This window comes from Danaus plexippus (assembly GCF_018135715.1).
Source record: "Danaus plexippus chromosome 29 unlocalized genomic scaffold, MEX_DaPlex mxdp_36, whole genome shotgun sequence".
Taxonomy (NCBI): domain Eukaryota; kingdom Metazoa; phylum Arthropoda; class Insecta; order Lepidoptera; family Nymphalidae; genus Danaus; species Danaus plexippus.
The window spans coordinates 1622723-1646063 of NW_026869857.1; the positions used below are offsets into that span (position 1 = coordinate 1622723).

Genomic DNA, 23341 nt, shown 5'->3' on the forward strand with positions numbered 1-23341 from the left:
TTTGCCATTTCGGAGCTATTATAATATAGAGTCCTTTGGCCTGGTTCAAGTGAACAAGTACCCTGGGGATTAAATTGGGTGGTGGGAATAGCCATGCTACTTTGTAATCCCAAGAGCGACAAAAGGCATTGTGATAGTAAGCATCTAGATCTTGAATGTCTGTTGTTACATATGTCCGAACTACGTGGGCCGTTTTCGATGCGAATAAATCTAATAGTAGTAGTAAATAGTAGTAAATAGTTTGAGTTTTCGTGTAATTTATTCACCCCTCCTATTTTCTGAAGGTAAACATGAATAGCTTCACTGTTAAAAAGATATTCTGAACTTGGGGGTATTTTATAAATAACATCGCGATGAAATTCTTCCGGGATTTGTCTTAACTGTGCTTCCCTTCGTAAATTTATGAAATCTGCTCGTCTACCGCACACTATTTGTAATAAGTCATCCGTTATCCTGCTATAGTTGGAATCTTTTGAAAATAATGATTCGATTTTATCAAACAATGAATTTGGAGTAAGTGATTCTTTTGATTCACTCGCCCAATTGACAAGTATCTGCAATGTATTATGTAATTCCGTTTTTTGATTAAGTAAGGCATTAGTTAATCCAGCGAACGAACGTTCTAATAAATAAGAACGGGGATCATCCTTTAACATTGCCGATTCATAACGTTTTAATTCGTCGTTGACAGATAATTCTATAAATCCGGGGGTAGCTAAATATTTCTTTTATGTATCGGAAAATCTAATAGCATACCAATCATCACAATTAAATCTCTGTAACTCAATTAATTTTTGAAGGTATTTATCATTTGCTTTTACAAAAACCGGATCTTTCACTGTTGTACTAATTTCCGATAAAACTTTTAGTTGATTTGGTGTTTCATCAACAGGGCGCTCTAAATTTAAATCGTTTGACTGTGGTGTGTCATCATGCTTTAAATTTGTATTCTCGTTGCCTTTCGTTATAAGGTTTGTTAAGAAGGCAATTTGTTGAGATAAAAATTCAAAATGAGCGTAACTTACAGTATTCTTTTCTTTTTTCTCGATTTGCTGGACTGCCACCACAACTATCAGACGACACATTATCACTCTCACATGAACTTGTTGATGATGACCGTCTCCGTTTCCGAGAAGTGGATTTTTCTTCAACACTTTGGTTTTCCATTTTATTAACAAAGAGGTTACACATACACTTAAAACACTTGTAAAGTAATTTCGCGTTAAACTTCACTTTTACTTGCTGACTTGTTAAAGGCGCGAAAACGACGCTATAATGAAGAATATCCATGAGTTGGGTGTTTTATATAAGTCTCAATTTAAAGAAAGTGGCGCCGCCTACACAGAGAGGTACTAAAACTGCTGGCAAAAGGCAGAAAGATGTTCGCTTGACTCAAGATGGATTCCGGATATTGATACGAAACAAATAATAAGGAGTTACTGTAATTCAACAACCTCACTCACGTCTCTTTAGTGATGACTGTGTAATGGCGTCTATACTCTAAGTAATTTGGCTTAATACGTGGAGTTCGACCAAATTAATTCACTACATTTTGAATTGTATTTTCTTAAAATACATATTAGATGTGTTGAAATAAATACAAAATTTCATACGAAATTTTGCACAGATGAAATAAAATGAAGAGATTAAATTTTTTTTATTAAGATGAAATATATTACTCACAATGTCCAAATCTGGTGTGCTTAGAATATTCACTGTCGAAGGATGTTAATAATATATTTGTTAACTCGGGCTAGTTGACGAACTTGCCGAACTTGCCGAACTCTCTTGCACCAAACACACAAAACGGTTTGAATATTAATAGGTTCCTATCTCTGGGTCATTCTTCATCTGCATATTGTATTGTTGGGCGCTCATGAAAGTACATATGTGTGTGAATATAGAACAGAACCTTGAAAAGTAAGAGAAATGATAGCATGATGTATCTCTTACAATAATAGCTCTTCATTTACCTTCTGAATATTTGTAATTCATACTATTGATTGTAGGTATAAATAGATTCTCCAAAACCTTCACACTGTAAGATATATATATATCTGTGAAGGAACAGTCTTAACCGGACATCACTCGCCGGGTGCCCTCGTGCAAGTGTTCGAGGATATAGAGAAGAGAACAAACTCTCAGTTCAAGGAAGATCAAAATAGAAGGAAAGCGTCATCTAGCAAACTTAAGGAACACGAGGATAAGGACGAGGACGAGGCGGAACCGAAGGGCCAGAAGGCGAACATGCTGAAGGCGAGGCTCCTTCTTCTAAGAAGAACGCCAAGAACCGCCCGACCACCGCCCGCGGCAATCTCTGTTGTAAATAGTGCGGTAATTGAACAGAGGTTAGCGTTATATCGACTCGCGTGTTTGAGGAGTGGACATGTGGCCATACGGCGTAAGACTATGAAAACTGAAAATCTAATATAATTTGTACAATGTACATGTAATCTTAATGACGGTAATAATATTTATGTAGGAGCCAAAACAGTTGTCGTCTTGCCTCCGTTAGGCTCGGTGTACACGCTAGTATACTAAACAGATTGCTGTCAAAGTGTCTTTCAGTAATTCAATATAATAAATATATATAACAAAAGCGATATAACGTATAACGTAATGTGTTTCTGTATGGAACGGTCGGACATGCAACAACCAAAAAAGTCAAGTCGATTGGTCCATCAGGAGTAGGAATAATTGTTGGGTGCGGACCAAGTTACGTTCCGATTTTGCAAATAAAATTAATTTTATTTTTTATCAAATAAATTACATCTCACAATTCCAAGTTCAGTTTATTAATATATAAGTCAAATTATTTCGCTTGCACAATCTCTTTGTAAAACTGTGCGGAGGCTCTCGGGCGCCGGACGCGAGCTGGGTCGTTGAAGTCCACTTCGTACAAACCGAATTTGGAACTGAAACGATAAATATTAATCATCAGATTACGAACAGAAGAAAATCCGAAAACATTTAAGTCGATGTTTCCTTACCGATAGCCATCGCTCCATTCAAAGTTGTCTAACATGGACCAAGCAGTGTACGCCACGACATTGGCTTTATCTTCTTGAATCGCGAGGAGAACCTGGTGGAAGATCGTAGTTAAAATAATGGCATAGTTCTTTTATTCATGCGTCTTGAAGTTTTAATATTAATTACCTGTTCCAAATGCTCCTTATGATAATCTATACGAGCTTGATCCTCTAAATCCTCGCCGCTGGTTAAGAAACCGTTCTCTGTTATAAAGATTTCCACGTTTCCGTACTGTTTCTTCAACCAAGATATGAGCTTCCGGAAACCTTCCGGGTATACCTGGAACAGGAGTTAGTACCTTCTTTGTTGTTTTTGTCACAACTTGGCTCGCGTGTGATATGCGAACAGTCTCCAAGGACAGTGTTCAAGCTATATGAGGCTTAAAACTGTATAAATTAGCAGCTAAACTCACATACAACCAGCTGGTGCCAGCCTGCGGCCATTCTGGTCGGACTGATATTATTACATCAATGTCTGGTGCACCGGAGAGAGGCCAAGGACCAACAACTTCTCCTCGGGCACGGCGAGCAGTTCGTGAGGTATAGTAGTTCAAACCGAAGAAATCATATGTGCCTTTGAAAAATTTAACAAAATAAAACCTTGAAATCGAAACCTTTTCCTATTTATATGGCTTTCTTAATAATTTTAGTTTTGTTACTATTATTAACTATGTAATGAATAGACTGTTTGCATTGTTTTCTCACCTCTTACTAATTTTTTTTCTTCTTTCGTAAATTCTGGCAATCTGGATTTGGAGAAACCCTCTTGTTTGCTCTTTTCCGCTACGAGTCTTTCTATTTGCTCAGGCCAGCCGCCTTTCTTAGAGAAGATTGGATGTGAGTACAATCCTCCCTGAAATTATACGAAATTAAATGAATCAAAAGTATTTAGTGACAATCTTATTTTTGGACAGTTGAAGTATTTTTATTCACCATTAACTGTAGAGCCAGTTCAGCCGCTTCACCTTCATTTTCATCAACTCCCTCAAACCACATGATTTGATTGGTGATAGACACTTTGCCTTTAAAATGTAATGTAACACATTAGTAAACTCGTATGTATGCAGAATTAATTCAGTAGAAGCTAAAGGTTACATTTATTGTTGACAAATCCTAAACCTAACCTAAATATTTTTCATAAATTCATATATTTTTTTACCTTTATATTTTCGTCTAAACTCCTTGTCGTATATCCGCCAGGCTTTAGCGTGTGCCAACATTGTGTTCTTACTGCAAATGTAATTGCCAATTCCACTGCTAACTATTCCAGGAGCGTGAATTCCAAAAGTGTAAGCAACGTCGCAAAACGTCAGGGGTTCATTAAGAGTGATCCAAGTCTTGACCCGGTCGGCGTATAGACTGAACACAACACGAGCGTAGTCCGCAAACCAATCTGATATTAAAGGATTGGTCCAGCCGCCTGTGAATTATAACTTGGGCTAATAAATATTTCATAATAGCACTACAACCTTGAACATAATGCACTGAAACATGGAGAAAACTCGGGATTTAATGTGATTGACGTTGCATTTGAAAGATTCCTTTAAAGTTCCTGATTTTTAAAATAAGAATTTTTCCATCAAATTGGTTTGGCGTTCGACGGTTCTGTTTTAGTGGGCCGATGAAGAAATCGTTTGCGACGAACGTGTTGTTATTGAAAAGCATTCATCACTTTCTAAATTATTATTGTGGTTTTGACGGCAGATGATGCTGTCTGAGTTAATGAAGTCCCTAGTAGATACATTAATCACATGTCACCAGTCGTGATCACAGGAACAGCTAAAATGTCTTTTTAATGTGGGTAGAGTTGTTCACGTGAAGAATGATATGTAAGGTGAGTGTTATTTTGTATTTTCTTAAAAAATACTTTAGTCATAAACCCGCTCGTTTAGTTCTGTACATGATGAAGGACTTGACGGAATCTGTATAAGGCGCTATAGACGGATCATGAGAGATGAGCTCTTTGAGCTAATACAATGAACATTTGTACAATAAGTAGTACATTATTTTAGTATAAAAACCTTTTTGTTTTATTATTTATTCTATTTTAAATACTAAAAAGCAATGCATTGGTATTGAATACTTTTAACAACAGCTGCACATCTTCGAAACTCACCAAGATCTTGTAAATTTTGTGGCAGATCCCAGTGATATATTGTTACGACAGGCTCAATTCCTCTCTCCAATAGAGCATCGATAAAATTGGAGTAAAATTTTACTCCGTCTTCACTTGTCTTATTTGTAAAACCATATGGCAAAATTCTTGGCCAGGAGAGAGAAAATCTGATAAGAAATATATTCAAATGTAATCATTACTAAAAAGTTAAAGATTCATATTCTGTTATAAATAATTGACTTTCATGTTTTTATTATAAAGGCAAATGTTAAAATTAAAATTAAATCGGGCGGAGAGCGAACGCATGACATTTGGTACATTTCAACCAAACCGTTTTGTCGCAGATAGCTGTCGTGCATTATTTGGTATCGGTGAATTAAATGAAGAATATCCATTCTAATTTCATTGCAACCGATAAATAAGTAGTGGAACACCAGAATCAATTTATTACCTGTAGAAATCTAATCCCAACTCCGAAGCTATTTCCACGTCTCTCATCCATTGGTTGTAGCTGTCACAGGCGACGTCCCCGTTGGATCTATCTGCTATAATCTCTGGTCTAGTGTGCACGAACGTGTCCCAGATACTTGCGGATTTGTCTGTCAATGAAATGCTTATTAGAGTTATTTAAATTCAATATTAAAAACCCGAACATAAACGTACCGCTGACGTTCCAGGCGCCCTCGACCTGGTAAGCAGCTGTGGCTGCACCAAATTTGAACCCGGGTGGAAATTTTCTACAAAATCCAACTCCTAACAGTGCACTGTAAATGTATTGTATATACACGTTACTACTCCTCATCTCACTAATGACAATCTTTTGTACCAACTGTACTGTTTGTCATCACTAATTCTCATTACTTAATAGTGGTGACGCTAAGTGGCAAGTGATTGTGAATCTTAAGCGCTTAGTATTAAAAACGAAAACAGAATATAAGACTAACAATACTGAACAGAAAAAAAATAAATAAAAAAATGTTTCAAATGGACGTATTTATAGTGATGTCACTTTCATCTCGCCTGTCCGTGATCACGGTTGCTGCAAAGTAACCGAAACGTGAGAACTTTGTAGGGGTTAAAAATAATACAACACGCGTAGTAACCCGAAAATATTAGTTTCATTTAAATGAATACTCGCTAAACTCTTAGACCTCATTCTATCTGAATATTTTTGCGTAAAACAATTCAATTCAATTTTATCACTATAATCCTTAAGATATGAATCAATATTGAGAATATCGGTTATACGTGGGTAACACTGAAAACGATTGGAACTGGCCAGGAGACTTTGGCTATTATTATTTTTTTAATTTCAATTTTAGAACTCTTTTGTAAACTCATTTTAGCATATTGCATTCGTTTGTCATTTGTTTTTTGAATTGGCTGCAAAATTAAAACTCTCGTTACACTTGAGAATGTACCTAACGCGAGAAAATTTTCGGTCAATGATTTAGTATGACCTTCCTTGTGACCTTACTCAACAACAATCCTATGATAGGCTGAGATTAGCTTTTCTTAATGAAGCTTCATCTCGTGCCACAATTTACATTTGCTTTAATGAGTTGAAGCGTGAACGTAGCAATCTCAATGTTGATCCGCGTGAGGGCCGTACTGTAACAGCGACCACTGAAGATAACATCAGTGCTGGGCGACGCATGATAGAGGAAGATAAGAGAGTAACTTATCAGCAGATATGGGCAAGCCTCGGCATTGGTATGAGTCAAGTTCAAAAACGTCTAGGCGGTATTATTATACGAACGTTCAGGCGTCAGAAAGCTTTGTACCAGATGGGTTCCCCATACTTTAACCGACTGCCAGAAACATTTTCGCATGGATAGGTGTCGCCAAATGTTAGATAAATTCAATGGCGGTGACTCAAATGCTGTATTTGAAATCGTCACAGGTGTTGAAAGCTGGATATACTGCTACGAACCCGAAACCAAAAGACAATCAGCTCGGTGGGTGTTTCCTTTCGAGAATCGGCCAATTAAGGTGAAGAAAGGAAAAAGTCAAGGAAAAAAGATGTTTGCCTCATTATTGGGTCGGAAAGGCTATTCCGCGACAATTATACTAGAAGATGGAAGGACAGTTACTGCAGACTGGTACGTCAATCGCCGTTTGCCTGTTGTCTTGGAAATAATCGACGGCAACGCTCTCGAAGCAGCATCCTCTTTCACCACGAATATGCTTTAGCGCATTCCATAAGACGGACTGTTAAATATTTGACTATGGCAGGTGTCGAGTCATCCGCCATACAGCTTTACGAGCCCTGAAGATGCGGTAAAAAAGTATGAAAATGCCATAGAAGAGATCCCTAAGGAATAATGGGCCCACTGCTTATCACAGAGGTTCCACCGATTGCGACCATGTGTAGAGGAATGGAGATTACTTAGAAAAACAATAAAGTATTGGCAACTTTTCTACATTAAGACGTCTTTCATTCTCTAAACATTTCCAGTGTTACCTAGGTGTCAAGAAGAGCGTTAAGATTTCTGCGCACGGATCGAGTCCACATAGTTATATTAATATAACGTCTTTAGTATGCGTAGTTTAAGCAATGAGTACGAATCTGACAACTGTACTTCAATAAACATTGATTATAAAAAACCAACGTCATTAGAAATATTCTTAAAAAATGAGAAAAATTTGAATTTATTTTTTTCAATTTCCTCAACAAAACACACGTCGTATTAAACAAATGATATTAAATAACTCACCTTAGAAGAAGTGTCGTTAACAAATTCATTTTGGACAGTGAAAAGTGTGTGTTGTGGGAACGTATTTATTACTAACGAAGATGATAAAATAAGGCCGACTGCTGATTAATATTAATAAGATCTTATATGTACTTTATTAATATTATTAAAATAGGTTTTTTCTGTACTAGGAGAGAATCGTTTCTGACTTTGTAAATATTTTTAATAACAACTGAAACGAAGACATCATCGAGAAAAATTATTACTCTGAGGTTTTGTAAGAATCATTGATATTAAAATTGAAAAAGCCTTGAAAATTTAAGCACTTTTTTTGACAATAAAATATTATCTGTTTGAATATAAAAATAAACGTCTACTTCTAGTCTCGTGTTATATATAGATATTCAAGAAATATTCAAATTTGAGAAATTTAAATATTAATTACAATTTTATGTAAATCATTTTATTTAGTGTTATTGTTAATGAGAGTCTGACAATTAGTTTTATTTAATATGTACACACGTGGTAATATTTTATTTATAGTTCACTGACAGTATTGCAAAGATCCATAAAATAGAGGTTGCTTATACTGTTAAGGCCTTTCAGTTATTTTGCTGAAAATTATATCAAAAAATAAATTTCTAAAGTTCAATTCAACTGATCATCATCATCGTCATCTGTCACAATATAAATGAAAGGAAAATTGTCGCACTACCAATATTTTTTTTATTGGAGAAGCCGAATCTTACTTCTCTTGAACCCAAGGGGGAAGTTAAGAGAGGTATGGAAAGGTCTTTAGGATAAGCCTATGACGACCGAGTTAGTTTCATAAGGTATCCTTTTTGTGTTAGCGGAGTAACAGGTCGTTTTGGCATTCGTTCGTGACCCTATAGCGTATTTTTTCAACCCCGATAAGGGTACAAGGAGAATATGAGCATACTTCCGACATAAGTCTTAGTACAACTAGAAGGCTGCTCTTATTCCTCTTGCTTCGGCTCTAAACTAGACACCACTATTTGGAATTGGTCAGCATATGAGTCACAGTTCTGTTTCTAAATATGGCCTTCTTGAAACGATGACTTGTTTCAGACGGAGGCTACGAAGATCCAAAGCCTCCTGGGTATGACGTTCGACAGCATAACTCGGTTGCCAACGATGACTGTCAGCTCACAACGATGACGGTCCCAAGCCGTACATTTCTCCATTATATGAAGAGCTTAACCCTCTTTCGGGCCACAGTGGCACTACTGGGAATAAGGGACCGCCTCTCAATTCGCGATCTAATAGTAGTACAGACCGAAGCAGTTGTGAGACTCCCGTGCCTCCTGCCCACCATTTGAGATTTAAACGAAATAAACTTACTATCTTCAGACAGGGGGTCGGGGATTCGAGCTCCCGTTTAACCGATAGGCTACGGTCTTTCGCACGCACGCTCCTAGTCGGGGCTTTTTCCGATGCTGGTATACTACGGCTAGGACATCCAACTGGAACTCCCAGAACAGATTGCTGGCCAGCAACCTCACCGCGGTGTACGTAACTGTACGTTATTACTGAATCATCCTTATAACTAACACAGCTTGGACATCTCCATTGAATCTGTTTATTTGGCAGCATGGGTCAGACCAGCTGCCATAACTTTAATCTTTTTCTGACGAACTTTGCACAGACGACTACCCATTAGTGCTCTGCGAAAACAGCTAAGTTCAATCGCGACACCCGCTAGATCCAGCTAGCTCGTATCGATTCTGGTCGCGTACGAATTAAATGACTGATTCTTTATAAATTTCTATAGAGTAGTGCTTGACTGTCATTCCCTTCGATGAAAGGTGGAAATGAAGTCGTCGGTGGTAAAAGCACTATCTCAGTATCAGCCTATTTCCATTTATTGAAGATGTCCAAATTATAACTCGAAGGAGACAGACGCAGGTGAACTGTTCGTATCCTTTGCAATGCGCATTAGGAACGAGGAAGTGTAAGTAGATGTAAGGACGGTTTAAAAAGAAGAGATGCAGGCCCGTTGCGCGTCTGGTTGTCTGTTGATAAGAAGGGGATGCTAAGTTGCTTAGCCCTGAAACTTTAAAGGCAACCTCTTTGAGGTTAACGGTGACTTTTACGAATTCATGCAAGCGGGCGCAGGCTGATTGTCAATTGCTTCGACTTTTCTGCTACTAATTTAAGCGACTCAAGAGGACGTGTTGCTGTAACCGAGTGCGTTTAATTCTTGACTTTACTATTTTAAATATTATTACTATTCGATTCGGAGAAAATGAGGATATATATTTTAGCAGAAATGAGGTGTGTGCCTACTAGAGAGACGCACAGACATAGATATATATATATATTGCCTGAATCTGAAAACATCCGAGTGTATGGACAAAGACACGAGGCGATGCAAGCGCAAAATTATACACTCATCGAGCGATGAGTAAATTCAGTCAAGCAAAAACTCCCTTATATAATAAAGATTAACATCCAATATAGATATCAAAGCTTTATTTCTTTCTCTAAAACAAAATGCATCACAATGAATACTTGTAATAAAACAATTATAATATAAATGCTTGAATATTATATCTCTTATTACAAGGATCAGAACATTTATTAATCGATAAGTACCCATTTACAACCAATGGGATAAAACATTTTAATGTAACTCTCGTTTTATAAACATACAAATTGTAATGTCTGTTTTATTCTGCAAAGTAAACAATACAAACAGATGCAGACTCGCTATAATAACTGACCAGTAGTTTTCACTATAGAAATGCCGACGCGAGTCATTATCGCGTTATAGAGGACAGAGGAAGAAATTAAAAGAGCGATATCCTAAAGACAACTCGTTTGTAACGAGAGTTGCATAGTCGTTATCGTTTTAAAGTGATTGAAAGTCGGGAGCAGAAGTTAGTTTCGCATAGAATTGTAAATAGTTTATTACGCTTGTAAAATAATTCCGTATTTCTTTATCGCGCTGTAAAACATACCTACGTTTGATAACATACGAATTAGAAGTATATTTTCAAAACTGATATTCTAATTGGAAGACAAAATCATTCTCAGTATTTGCGCTGACAATGTCAGCCCGAACGCTCTAAATTATCTTTTTCACTAAATAAGTAAATATAACAAAAGGGCATGTACAATGTGATATCTTTATTACTTAATTAGATATTTACAAATGTTTTAAAATATATAGAAATAAATTTGAGCCATAAAATGATTAAAGTCTCGTCCTTCTGTAGCATGAAGGTTTTAATTTATTCCTTAGTGCTGTCTTTTCAAATTATTAGGAGTTAGACTATATTTAAAAAGGAAAAAGAAAAATATTATTAAAGTACAAAGGAAAGAAGTCTGTACATTATTTCATTAAAAATATATAATTTTAAATTCGTAAACTTGTAAGCGGTAGAAGTGGGAGCTAGAGGTTTGACAACAAAAACTCTCTTCAAGCTACTAAAAGACTCGGGCCTGTCCAGAACCAACATCCATTCATTCTTAGAACATCCGTCAAAGGCAGCCCTCGTAGGTTCTTTACAAATCTGGTTACGTAGAGAGAGAGGAGCTGGGACGGTGCAGGTGAGCGTTCAACGCGCGTTAGTTAGGGGCCCCTTAAACCTGCATCTGGGTCTAGTCCCAGGCACTGTTGAAGCTCCTCTCTGAGCAACGCTATGGACCCGGACCCCGCCCGGTGAATCAACGAAATGATGCAAAGCTTCAAACACGGATTACCGACATATCAAATATCTATGAGGGATTTATTGTTCCGATTAAACGTAATCATTTAAATTGATTGAAGAAACTCCCAACCTTATCATTATTAGCAAGAATAATGAATCGTTTATTTATATTTTATATTAAATACTGATGAGAAATACCTTCACTTAACTGTAAAAAACTCTAATAATCTATGGGTACATATACTAGTAAAGACATTGGAGCGTCTGTTTGTTATATTAAAAAAACCGTTTTTTACTACATGCATATAAATATAGATGTTGTACATACACAAACATAATTCTTACAATGTTTGTCTGTGTTTGTTTGTTCCGACTTATCTCCGAAATGGCTGGGCCGATTTTAACTGGACTATTACTGGCAGGTAGCTGATATAATAGAGAGTAATTTAGGCTACTTTTCTTATAACGATCACGGAATTAAGCTTTATGACCTGTCTCATTTCCGGTTTTTGGTTTTTATCGTTATTAAATAAAATCACAAATTGAATCATATAATATTGTAATTGCTTTGGAAAAAGAATATTTAATTTAACTTAATTTTCTTTCATTATATCATATAAAGTTAACACGGTTATTGTGAGCTCTGCGAGGCGGGTGATTGTTATAAGGAACCTTAGACTCCCCACTGAGGTATTACCGAAGCTATTTTTGAAAGAATAGTTTTTTCTTCAAATCAGAGTTGGTTTGTTGAATTAATTTATTTCTATATACACTTGTTGAAGTGAAACTTCTTTAGAATCGTTGTGATTTCAAACCTGATGCAACGGAAAAACGACAGGTAAGAGACACAAATACAGAAAAGTGTAGAATGAAGCCGGTAAAGAATGAGACAGAAATATACATACTATTTTATATTATCGGTCTCTCCTCTTTGTTCCATACTTCGTAGCGTCCCCACTCCCGTCTTCTAAGCATAGTCGCCTGTAATTAGTGAGCCAAAGCGAGAGAGCACACTGTTCAATACTTGCTTGTATTTGAGCATTTAACGTGTGTTAGTATATGTGAAAAGTACGTGAGCTAATACTACTTTACACTGTATGCGGCTGCGTATTACAGCTCTGTAGTAAGATGTCAGCGTGGTTTGTTATTCTTTAACAGTGTGTTTGTCAGTATTTTTATATCTTGTTGTGCTAAATAAAATGTGTAACAATCGCACTCAATCAACTACGAGATCAAAAACGGTAATAGATGCAGTATTCCAAAGATATATCAACCAAATTGAAACTAAAATATTTGTATCGTATTTTAGTTATCATAAGCCTCTCGTATCATTTGTTGAAACTGAAAATATGGAACTTGAGCAATAAATTATGTAACATATGTTAAATAAAATATCTTTTAAAATAAATAAAAAAAATTTCATTTTTAAACGAATAAACTTTGTAATTATCCTACCCTTGTTATATATATTCATTTCATTCTTTTCTCTATTTACTGAAGTTTCACTTCTATCGTGTGTGAATCGCACACACACCTTTTTTTTTTCTAAGCCAATCATCTGACTTTCATCAAATAATAGACATTGTGATTTAAACATTTATTTAACACGGCTTGTAATATTTGTAGAGATGAAGTCAAAAGAAGGATAGGAAGAAAAGTGTAAATATATAATTTTTTCACAATATTAATAACAAACACAAAATAAAATTAAGAGAGCCCTAATTACTGTGACTTATCTTAGTAAAACGTATTTTATAAGCTATACATTAATGTCGTGCAAATCAGACTTAACGGGACGTTTTAAATTGTTAAGGTTGGCAACAAGTAAAAAGTTGCCTTTTAACTTTTTAAATTGCATTTTATCAACGAACTGAATAAAGTTGCACAATCATTAGAATATTAATTTCATTTGTATTTTCATTAATATGAAATGAACAATATAAGCATTGGTATTTTTTTATTTAAGTAGGAGGGTAGTTTAAAAATATGTTTGCGTTATGAGACTGGAGACATGTATTGAGTTTAAAATATATTAAATTGCACACATCATGAGAAAACAAAATACTTTAATTATTACTTATAAAATATAACACTAACTCCCTATCGAAATATATCGCAGAGGCCAGTGAGGATTTTTTTGACAAGACATCTTTAACTTTGCCTGGGTTATAATTTAATTTGCTTTGCGGTTCCAGACATTAAAATGAGCTATGTTTATACACACACAAGTGTACAACTATTTTCTTAACTGATTGTTGCTAAAGTATAAAATAACTGCAGTCCACATGAGCAGTTAATAAAGAGTTTTACCTTAAATTAAAACTTACCTATTATTTTTTCATCAATATCCGGAATCCATCTTGAGTCAAGCGACCATCTTTCTGCCTTTTGCCAGCGGTTTTAGTACCTCTCTGTATAGGCGGCGCCACTTTCTTTATATTGAGACTTATATAAAACACCCAACTCATGGATATTCTTCATTAGAAGACTCATGATGCACCAGGTAGATTTTACCTGGATTCCGGATATTGATGAAAAAATAATAGGTAAGTTTTAATTTAAGGTAAAACTCTCTATTATTTGTTTCGTATCAATATCCGGAATCCATCTTGAGTGATATGTTTGTCATCTCCTGGTGTTTTATAAAAATTGTTGACGCTATAATGTGTAGTAGATTAAGGTGAAAATAAAAAATTAATATTAGATTGATTTCTATAACATATTTCAATGAACTGGGTTGAAATAATGAGTTAAAGACATAGATGACGAGTTCGAATTACGTGAATTATAATCAATTAATTCCCTCTGGCAGTAATTTTGAAAGGTGTGAATCATTTTCCAATTACTAGTAGCTAGTATTTGATCTATAGGAAAGCTTTCAATAAAATTAAGGGAAGCCACGGCTGATCTTACCGAGCCTGGTGACGCTTCAATATCAGCATCTTTTAAAAGTGACTTTACGCATCCACCAATCATTGTTCTCGAAGCTGGTTTTACCACACCTCTCGGTGTGATAAATAAGTGATTTAAATCTTTTGGTCGATCCGAACTCAGAGTCAATACTCTTTTAATCCAAAAGTTCGTGTTCAAGTTTTGAATGGTATGCGGTCTTAACCTCCATCCGGATTGCCTATGGTTTGCATTGTCGGTTTTGGAACCAAAAGCTGGCCAAAAGATCAAATGATCTTCCTCATATAATAAACTCTGATTATGAATTCGCAAGAGCGTGAGATCATGAATTCTACGACCGGAAGCAAGTAGCAGAAGTGTCGCGGCATGCCTTGAAACATCGAAAAGGCTATTTTTATTAGGATTGTGCGAACTCACATAATCTAGTAGCTTTTTTGGGTTCCAGATAGGTGGCTTTGCCGATTTTTCGCGTGAGATTGATATTGCTCTTAGAATATGTTTAATAAAGAAATCCGACGATAAATCTATATTATTATTTAAGTGCGTAAAAGTTGAAATTACCGATTTATGAACAAGAATAGTTCTATATGCCAGACCTATATCACAATGAAGATGAGCTAGGTACCGCGCTACTTGACTTCCGTTCGGAAATTTATGATCTACTGAATTTAAATCACACCAGTTCTTCCACCTTATCCATGCTGGTTTATATGTATTCAATGTAGAATCTCTCCAGCTTGACCGAAGCAACCGTTGCTCAGACTCCGTCCATCCTGTTAAAATTTCCTGCCACCCGAAATCAGCCAAGCTTCCAGTTGTAATTTTTGAACTTCCGGTGGGTGTGTCCCTGTTCGTGTGTCTAGAAGTACACGATTCAGATCTGGCATTAGATATGGAGGACACATGGCTCGGTTCTGAAGATCTGATTGCCAAAACACCTTTTGCCATTTCGGAGCTATTATAATATAGAGTCCTTTGGCCTGGTTCAAGTGAGCAAGTACCCTGGGGATTAAATTGGGTGGTGGGAATAGCCATGCTACTTTGTAATCCCAAGAGCGACATAAGGCATTGTGATAGTAAGCATCTAGATCTTGAATGTCTGTTGTTACATATGTCCGAACTACGTGGGCCGTTTTCGATGCGAATAAATCTAATAGTAGTAGTAAATAGTAGTAAATAGTTTGAGTTTTCGTATAATTTATTCACCCCTCCTATTTTCTGAAGGTAATCATGAATAGCTTCACTGTTAAAAAGATATTCTGAACTTGGGGGTACTTTATAAATAACATCGCGATGAAATTCTTCCGGGATTTGTCTTAACAGTGCTTCCCTTCGTAAATTTATGAAATCTGCTCGTCTACCGCACACTATTTGTAATAAGTCATCCGTTTTCCTGCTATAGTTGGAATCTTTTGAAAATAATGATTCGATTTTATCAAACAATGAATTTGGAGTAAGTGATTCTTTTGATTCACTCGCCCAATTGACAAGTATCTGCAATGTATTTGTAATTCCGCTTTTTGATTAAGTAAGGCATTAGTTAATTTGGTGTTTCATCGACAGGGCGCTCTAAATTTAAATCGTTTGACTGTGGTGTGTCATCATGCTTTAAATTTGTATTCTCGTTGCCTTTCGTTATAAGGTTTGTTAAGAAGGCAATTTGTTGAGATAAAAATTCAAAATGAGCGTAACTTACAGTATTTGATTCTTTTCTTTTTTCTCGATTTGCTGGACTGCCACCACAACTATCAGACGACATATTATCACTCTCACATGAACTTGTTGATGATGACCGTCTCCGTTTCCGAGAAGTGGATTTTTCTTCAACACTTTGGTTTTCCATTTTATTAACAAAGAGGTTACACATACACTTAAAACACTTGTAAAGTAATTTCGCGTTAAACTTCACTTTTACTTGCTGACTTGTTAAAGGCGCGAAAAACGACGCTATAATGAAGAATATCCATGAGTTGAGTGTTTTATATAAGTCTCAATATAAAGAAAGTGGCGCCGCCTACACAGAGAGGTACTAAAACTGCTGGCAAAAGGCAGAAAGATGGTCGCTTGACTCAAGATGGATTCCGGATATTGATACGAAACAAATAATAAGGAGTTACTGTAATTCAACAACCTCACTCACGTCTCTTTAGTGATGACTGTGTAATGGCGTCTATACTCTCAAGTAATTTGGCTTAATACGTGGAGTTCGACCAAATTAATTCACTACATTTTGAATTGTATTTTCTTAAAATACATATTAGATGTGTTGAAATAAATACAAAATTTCATACGAAATTTTGCACAGATGAAATAAAATGAAGAGATTAATTTTTTTTTATTAAGATGAAATGTATTACTCACAATGTCCAAATCTGGTGTGCTTAGAATATTCACTGTCGAAGGATGTTAATAATATATTTGTTAACTCGGGCTAGTTGACGAACTTGCCGAACTTGCCGAACTCTCTTATATAGAACAGAACCTTGAAAAGTAAGAGAAATGATAGCATGATGTATCTCTTACAATAATAGCTCTTCATTTACCTTCTGAATATTTGTAATTCATACTATTGATTGTAGGTATAAATAGGTTCTCCAAAACCTTGACACTGTAAGATATATATATATCTGTGTGGGGGACAGTCTTCACCGGACATCACTCGCCGGGTGCCCTCGTGCAAGAGTTCGAGGATATAGAGAAGAGAACAAACTCTCAGTTCAAGGAAGATCAAAATAGAAGGAAAGCGTCATCTAGCAAACTTAAGGAATACGAGGATATTGACGAGGACGAGACGGAACCGACGGGCAAGAAGGCGAACAAGCTGGAGGGAGGCTCCTTCTCCTAAGAAGAACGCCAAGAACCTCTGGTGCAAATAGTGCGGTAATTGAACCCAGGTTAGCGTTATATCGAGCGTTGTGTTTGAGGAGTGAACATGTGGCCATACGGCGTAAGACTATGAAAACTGAAAATCTAATATAGTTTGTACAATGTACATGTAAGCTTAAGGACGGCAATAATTATTATGTAGGAGCCAAAACAGTTGTCGTCTGGCCTCGGTTAGGCTCGGTGTACACGCTAGTATACTAAACAGATCGCTGTCAAAGTGTCTTTCAGTAATTCAATATAATAAATATATATAACAAAAGCGATATAACGTATAATGTAATGTGTTTCTGTATGGAACGGTCGGACATGCAACAACCTAAAAAGTCAAGTCGATTGGTCCATCAGGAGTAGGAATAATTGTTGGGTGGGGACCAAGTTACGTTCCGATTTTGCAAATAAAATTAATTTTATTATTTATCAAATAAATTACATCTCACAGTTCCAAGTTCAGTTTATTAATATATAAATCAAATTATTTCGCTTGCACAATCTCTTTGTAAAACTGTGCGGAGGCTCTCGGGCGTCGGGCGCGGGCTGGGTCGTTGAAGTCCACTTCGTACAAACCGAATTTGGAACTGAAACGATAAATATTAATCATCAGATTACGAACAGAAGAAAATCCGAAAACATTTTAAGTCGATGTTTCCTTACCGATAGCCATCGCTCCATTCAAAGTTGTCTAACATGGACCAAGCAGTGTACGCCACGACATTGGCCTTATCTTCTTGAATCGCGAGGAGAACCTGGTGGAAGATAGTAGTTAAAATAATGGCATAGTTCTTTTATTCATGCGTCTTGAAGTTTTAATATTCATTACCTGTTCCAAATGCTCCTTATGATAATCTATACGAGCTTGATCCTCTAAATCCTCGCCGGTGGTTAAGAAACCGTTCTCTGTTATAAAGATTTCCACGTTTCCGTACTGTTTCTTCATCCAAGATATGAGCTTCCGGAAACCTTCCGGGTATACCTGGAACAGGAGTTAGTACCTTCTTTGTTGTTTTAATGACAACTTGGCTCGCGTGTGATATGCGAACAGTCTCCAAAGACAATGTTCAAGCTTTATGAGGCTTAAAACTGTATAAATTAGCAGCCAAACTCACATACAACCAGCTGGTGCCAGCCTGCGGCCATTCTGGTCGGACTGATATTATTACATCAATGTCTGGTCCACCGGAGAGAGGCCAAGGACCAACAACTTCTCCTTGGGCACGGCGAGCAGTTCGTGAGGTATAGTAGTTCAAGCCGAAGAAATCATATGTGCCTTTGAAAAATTAAAAAAAATAAAACCTTGAAATCTAAACCTTTTCCTATTTATATGGCTTTCTTAATAATTTTAGTTTTGTTACTATTATTAACTATGTAATGAATAGACTGTTTGCAATGTATTCTCACCTCTTACTAATTTTTTTTCTTCTTTCGTAAATTCTGGCAATCTGGATTTGGAGAAACCCTCTTGTTTACTCTTTTCCGCTACGAGTCTTTCTATTTGCTCAGGCCAGCCGCCTTTCTTAGAGAAGATTGGATGTGAGTACAATCCTCCCTGAAATTATACGAAATTAAATGAATCAAAAGTATTTAGTGACAGTCTTATTTTTGGACAGTTGAAGTATTTTTATTCACCATTAACTGTAGAGCCAGTTCAGCCGCTTCACCTTCATTTTCATCAACTCCTTCAAACCACATGATTTGATTGGTGATAGACACTTTGCCTTTAAAATGTAATGTAACACATCAGTAAACTCGTATGTATGCAGAATTAATTCAGTAGAAGCTAAAGGTTACATTTATTGTTGACAAATCCTAAACCTAACCTAAATATTTTTCATAAATTCATATATTTTTTACCTTTATATTTTCGTCTAAACTCCTTGTCGTATATCCGCCAGGCTTTAGCGTGTGCCAACATTGTGTTCTTGCTGCAAATGTAATTGCCAATTCCACTGCTAACTATTCCAGGAGCGTGAATTCCAAAAGTGTAAGCAACGTCGCAAAACGTCAGGGGTTCATTAAGAGTGATCCAAGTCTTGACCCGGTCGGCGTATAGACTGAACACTACACGAGCGTAGTCCGCAAACCAATCCGATATTAAAGGATTGGTCCAGCCGCCTGTGAATTATAACTTGGGCTAACAAATATTTCATAATAGTCCAAGCTTGAACATAATGCACTGAAACATGGAGAAAACTCGGGATTTAATGTGATTGACGTTACATTTGAAGGATTCCTTTAAAGTTCCTGATTTTTAAAATAAGAATTCCTTATTTTTCCATCAAAGTGGTTTGGCGTTCGACGGTTCTGTTTTAGTGGGCCAATGAAGAAATCGTTTGCGAAGAACGTGTTGTTATTGAAAAGCATTCATCACTTTCTAAATTATTATCGTGGTTTTGACGGCAGATGATGCTGTCTGAGTTAATGAAGTCCCTAGTAGATACATTAATCATATGTCACAAGTCGTGATCACAGGAACAGCTAAAATGTCTTTTTAATGTGGGTAGAGATGTTCACGTGAAGAATGATATGTAATGTGAGTGTTATTTTGTATTTTAAGTATTTTCTTAAAAAATACTTTAGTTCTAAACCCGCTCGTTTAGTTCTGTACATGATGAAGGACTTGTTTCTCATTTGACGGAATCTGTATAAGGCGCTATAGACGGATCATGAGAGATGAGCTCTTTGAGCTCATACAATGAATATTTGTAAAGTAAGTAGTACATTATTTTAGTATAACAACCTTGTTGTTTTATTATTTATTCTATTTTAAATAGTAAAAAGCAATGCATTTGTATTGAATACTTTTAACAACAGTTGCAATCTTCGAAACTCACCAAGATCTTGTAAATTTTGTGGCAAATCCCAGTGATATATTGTTACGACAGGCTCAATTCCTCTCTCCAATAGAGCATCGATAAAATTGGAGTAAAATTTTACTCCGTCTTCACTTGTCTTATTTGTAAAACCATATGGCAAAATTCTTGGCCAGGAGAGAGAAAATCTGACATAAAACATATATCAATTTAATATCAGCATTAAAAATTAATCATAGTTTTTAATAAATATTTCACTATTATTAATATTATACACACAAAAGTTAAGATTACATCGGACGGAGAGCGAACGCGTGACTTGGTACATTTTATCAATGTCGCTTGGTCAGAAAAGGAATCGTGCAGTAATTTGTATTAGTGCATTAAATAAAAAATATCAATTCTTATTTCATTGCAACTAATAAATAAGTAGTGGAACACCAGAATCAATTAATTACCTGTAGAAATCTAGTCCCAACTCCGAAGCTATTTCCACGTCTTTCATCCATTGGTTGTAGCTGTCACAGGCGACGTCCCCGGTGGATCTATCTGCTATAATCTCTGGTCTAGTGTGCACGAATGTGTCCCAGATACTTGCGGATTTGTCTGTCAATGAAATGCTTATTAGAGTTATTTAAATTCAATATTAAAAACCCGAACATAAACGTACCGCTGACGTTCCAGGCGCCCTCGACCTGGTAAGCAGCTGTGGCTGCACCAAATTTGAACCCGGGTGGAAATTTTCTACAAAATCCAACTCCTAACAGTGCACTGTAAATGTATTGTATATACACGTTATTACTCCTCATCTCACTAATGACAATCTTTTGTACCAACTGTACTTTTTGCCATCATTAATTCTCATGGCTTAATAGTCGTGACGCTTAGTGGCAAGCGATTGTGAATCTTAAGCGCTTAGTATTAAAAACGAGTACAGGATATCGGACTAACAATACTCAAAAAAGAAGAATAAAAAAATGTTTCAAATGGACGTATTTATAGTGATGTCACTTTCATCTCGCCTGTCCGTGATCACGGTTGCTGCAAAGTAACCTTAACGTTTGGACTTTGTAGGGGCTAAAAATAATACAACACGCGTAGTAACCCGAAAATATTAGTTTCATTTAAATGAATACTCGCTCAACTCTTAGACCTCATTCTATTTGATTATTTTTGCGTACAGCAATTTCAATTAAATTTTATCACTATAATCCTTTAGATATGAATTAATATTGAGACTATCGGTTATACGTGGGTAACACTGAAAATGTTTGGAACTGGCCAGTCAGAGACTTTGGCTATTATTATTTTTTTAATTTCAATTGTAGAATTCTTTTCTAACCAAATTTAGTATATTGCATTCATTAGTCATTTGTTTTTGTGAATTGGCGGCAAAATTAAAACTCTCGTTACACGTGAGAATGTACCTAACGCGAGAAAATTTTCGGTCAAAGATTTAGTGGCCTTACTCAACAACAAACCTATGATAGGCTGAGATTAGCATTTCTTAATGAAGCTTCATCTGGTGCCACAATTTACAATTGGTTTAATGAGTTGAAGCGTGAACGTAGCAATCTCAATGATGATCCGCGTGAGGGACGTACTTTAATAGCGACCACTGAAGATAACACCAGTGCTGGGCGACGCATGATAGAGGAAGATAAGAGAGTGACCTAACAGCAGATACGGGCAAGCCTCGGCATTGATATGAGTCAAGTTCAAAAACGTCTAGGCGGTATTATTATACGAACGTTCAGGCGTCAGGAAGCTTTGTACCAGATGGGTTCCCCATACTTTAACCGACTGCCAGAAACACCTTCGCATGGATAGGTGTCGCCAAATGTTAGATAAATTCAACGGCGGTGACTCAAATGCTGTATTTGAAATCGTCACAGGTGTTGAAAGCTGGATCTACTGCTACGAACCCGAAAGCAAAAGACAATCAGCTCAGTGGGTGTTTCCTTTCGAGAATCGGCCAACTAAGGTGAAGAAAGGAAAAAGTGAAGGAAAAAAGATGTTTGCCTCATTATTGGGTCGGAAAGGCTATTCCGCGACAATTATACTAGAAGATGGAAGGACAGTTACTGCAGACTGGTACGTCAATCGCCGTTTGCCTGTTGTCTTTGAAATAATCGACGGCAACGCTCTCTGAGCAGCATCCTCTTTCACCACGAATATGCTTTAGCGCATTCCACAAGACGGACTGTTAAATATTTGACTATGGCAGGTGTCGAGTCATCCACTATACAGCTTTACGAGCCCTGAAGATGCGGTAAAAAAGTACGAAAATGCCATAGAAGAGATCCCTAAGGAATAATGGGCCCACTGTTTATCACAGAGGTTCCACCGAATGCGACGATGTGTAGAGGAATGGAGATTACTTAGAAAAACAATAAAGTATTGGCAACTTTTCTACATTAAGACGTCTTTCATTCTCTAAACATTTTCAGTGTTACCTAGGTATCAAGAAGAGCGTTAAGATTTCTGCGCACGGATCGAGTCCACATAGTTATATTAATATAACGTCTTTAGTACGCGTAGTTTAAGCAATGAGTACGAATCTGACAACTGTACTTCAATAAACATTGATTATAAAAAACTAATAACATTAAAATAAATGAAATATTCTTAAAAAAATGATAAAAATTTGAATTTATTTTTTTCAATTTCTCAACAAACAACACGTCGTATTAAACAAATGATATTATATCACTCACCTTAGAAGAAGTGTCGTTAACAAATTCATTTTGGACAGTGAAAAGTGTGTGTTGTGGGAACGTATTTATTGCTAGCGAAGATGATAAAATAAGGCCGACTGCTGATTAATATTAATAAGATCTTATATGTACTTTATTAATATTAATAAAATAGGTTTTTTTCTGTACTAGGAGAGAATCGTTTCTGACTTTGTAAATATTTTTAATAACAACTGAAACGAAGACATCATCGAGAAAAATTATTACTCTGAGGTTTTGTTAGAATCATTGATATTAAAATTGAAAAAGCCTTGAAAATTTAAGCACTTTTTTTGACAATAAAATATTATCTGTTTGAATATAAAAATAAACGTCTACTTCTAGTCTCGTGTTATATATAGATATTCAAGAAATATTCAAATTTGAGAAATTTAAATATTAATTACAATTTTATGTAAATCATTTTATTTAGTGTTATTGTTAATGAGAGTCTGACAATTAGTTTTATTTAATATGTACACACGTGG

At 36.1% G+C, this 23341-nt stretch overlaps 2 protein-coding genes across 2 annotated transcripts; both read right to left on the reverse strand.

The window, feature by feature from the left end:
• Positions 1-2727: 2727 nt before the first annotated feature.
• LOC133320456 (myrosinase 1-like) lies at positions 2728-7924 on the reverse strand. The gene is made up of 11 exons (XM_061528992.1): positions 7863-7924; positions 5809-5909; positions 5597-5744; positions 5146-5312; positions 4189-4449; positions 3963-4051; positions 3735-3882; positions 3443-3603; positions 3157-3309; positions 2991-3082; positions 2728-2915 (listed from the first exon to the last, which is right to left on the reverse strand). The coding sequence occupies exons 1-11, from the start codon at positions 7889-7891 to the stop codon at positions 2813-2815; spliced, it is 1452 nt and encodes a 483-aa protein (XP_061384976.1). The 5' UTR covers positions 7892-7924; the 3' UTR covers positions 2728-2812.
• A 9820-nt stretch (positions 7925-17744) lies between these two features.
• Positions 17745-22896, reverse strand: LOC133320455 (myrosinase 1-like). The gene is made up of 11 exons (XM_061528991.1): positions 22836-22896; positions 20789-20889; positions 20577-20724; positions 20140-20306; positions 19160-19420; positions 18935-19023; positions 18707-18854; positions 18415-18575; positions 18129-18281; positions 17963-18054; positions 17745-17886 (listed from the first exon to the last, which is right to left on the reverse strand). Exons 1-11 carry the CDS (start codon positions 22862-22864, stop codon positions 17784-17786), a joined length of 1452 nt encoding a protein of 483 aa, XP_061384975.1. The 5' UTR covers positions 22865-22896; the 3' UTR covers positions 17745-17783.
• Positions 22897-23341: the final 445 nt, after the last annotated feature.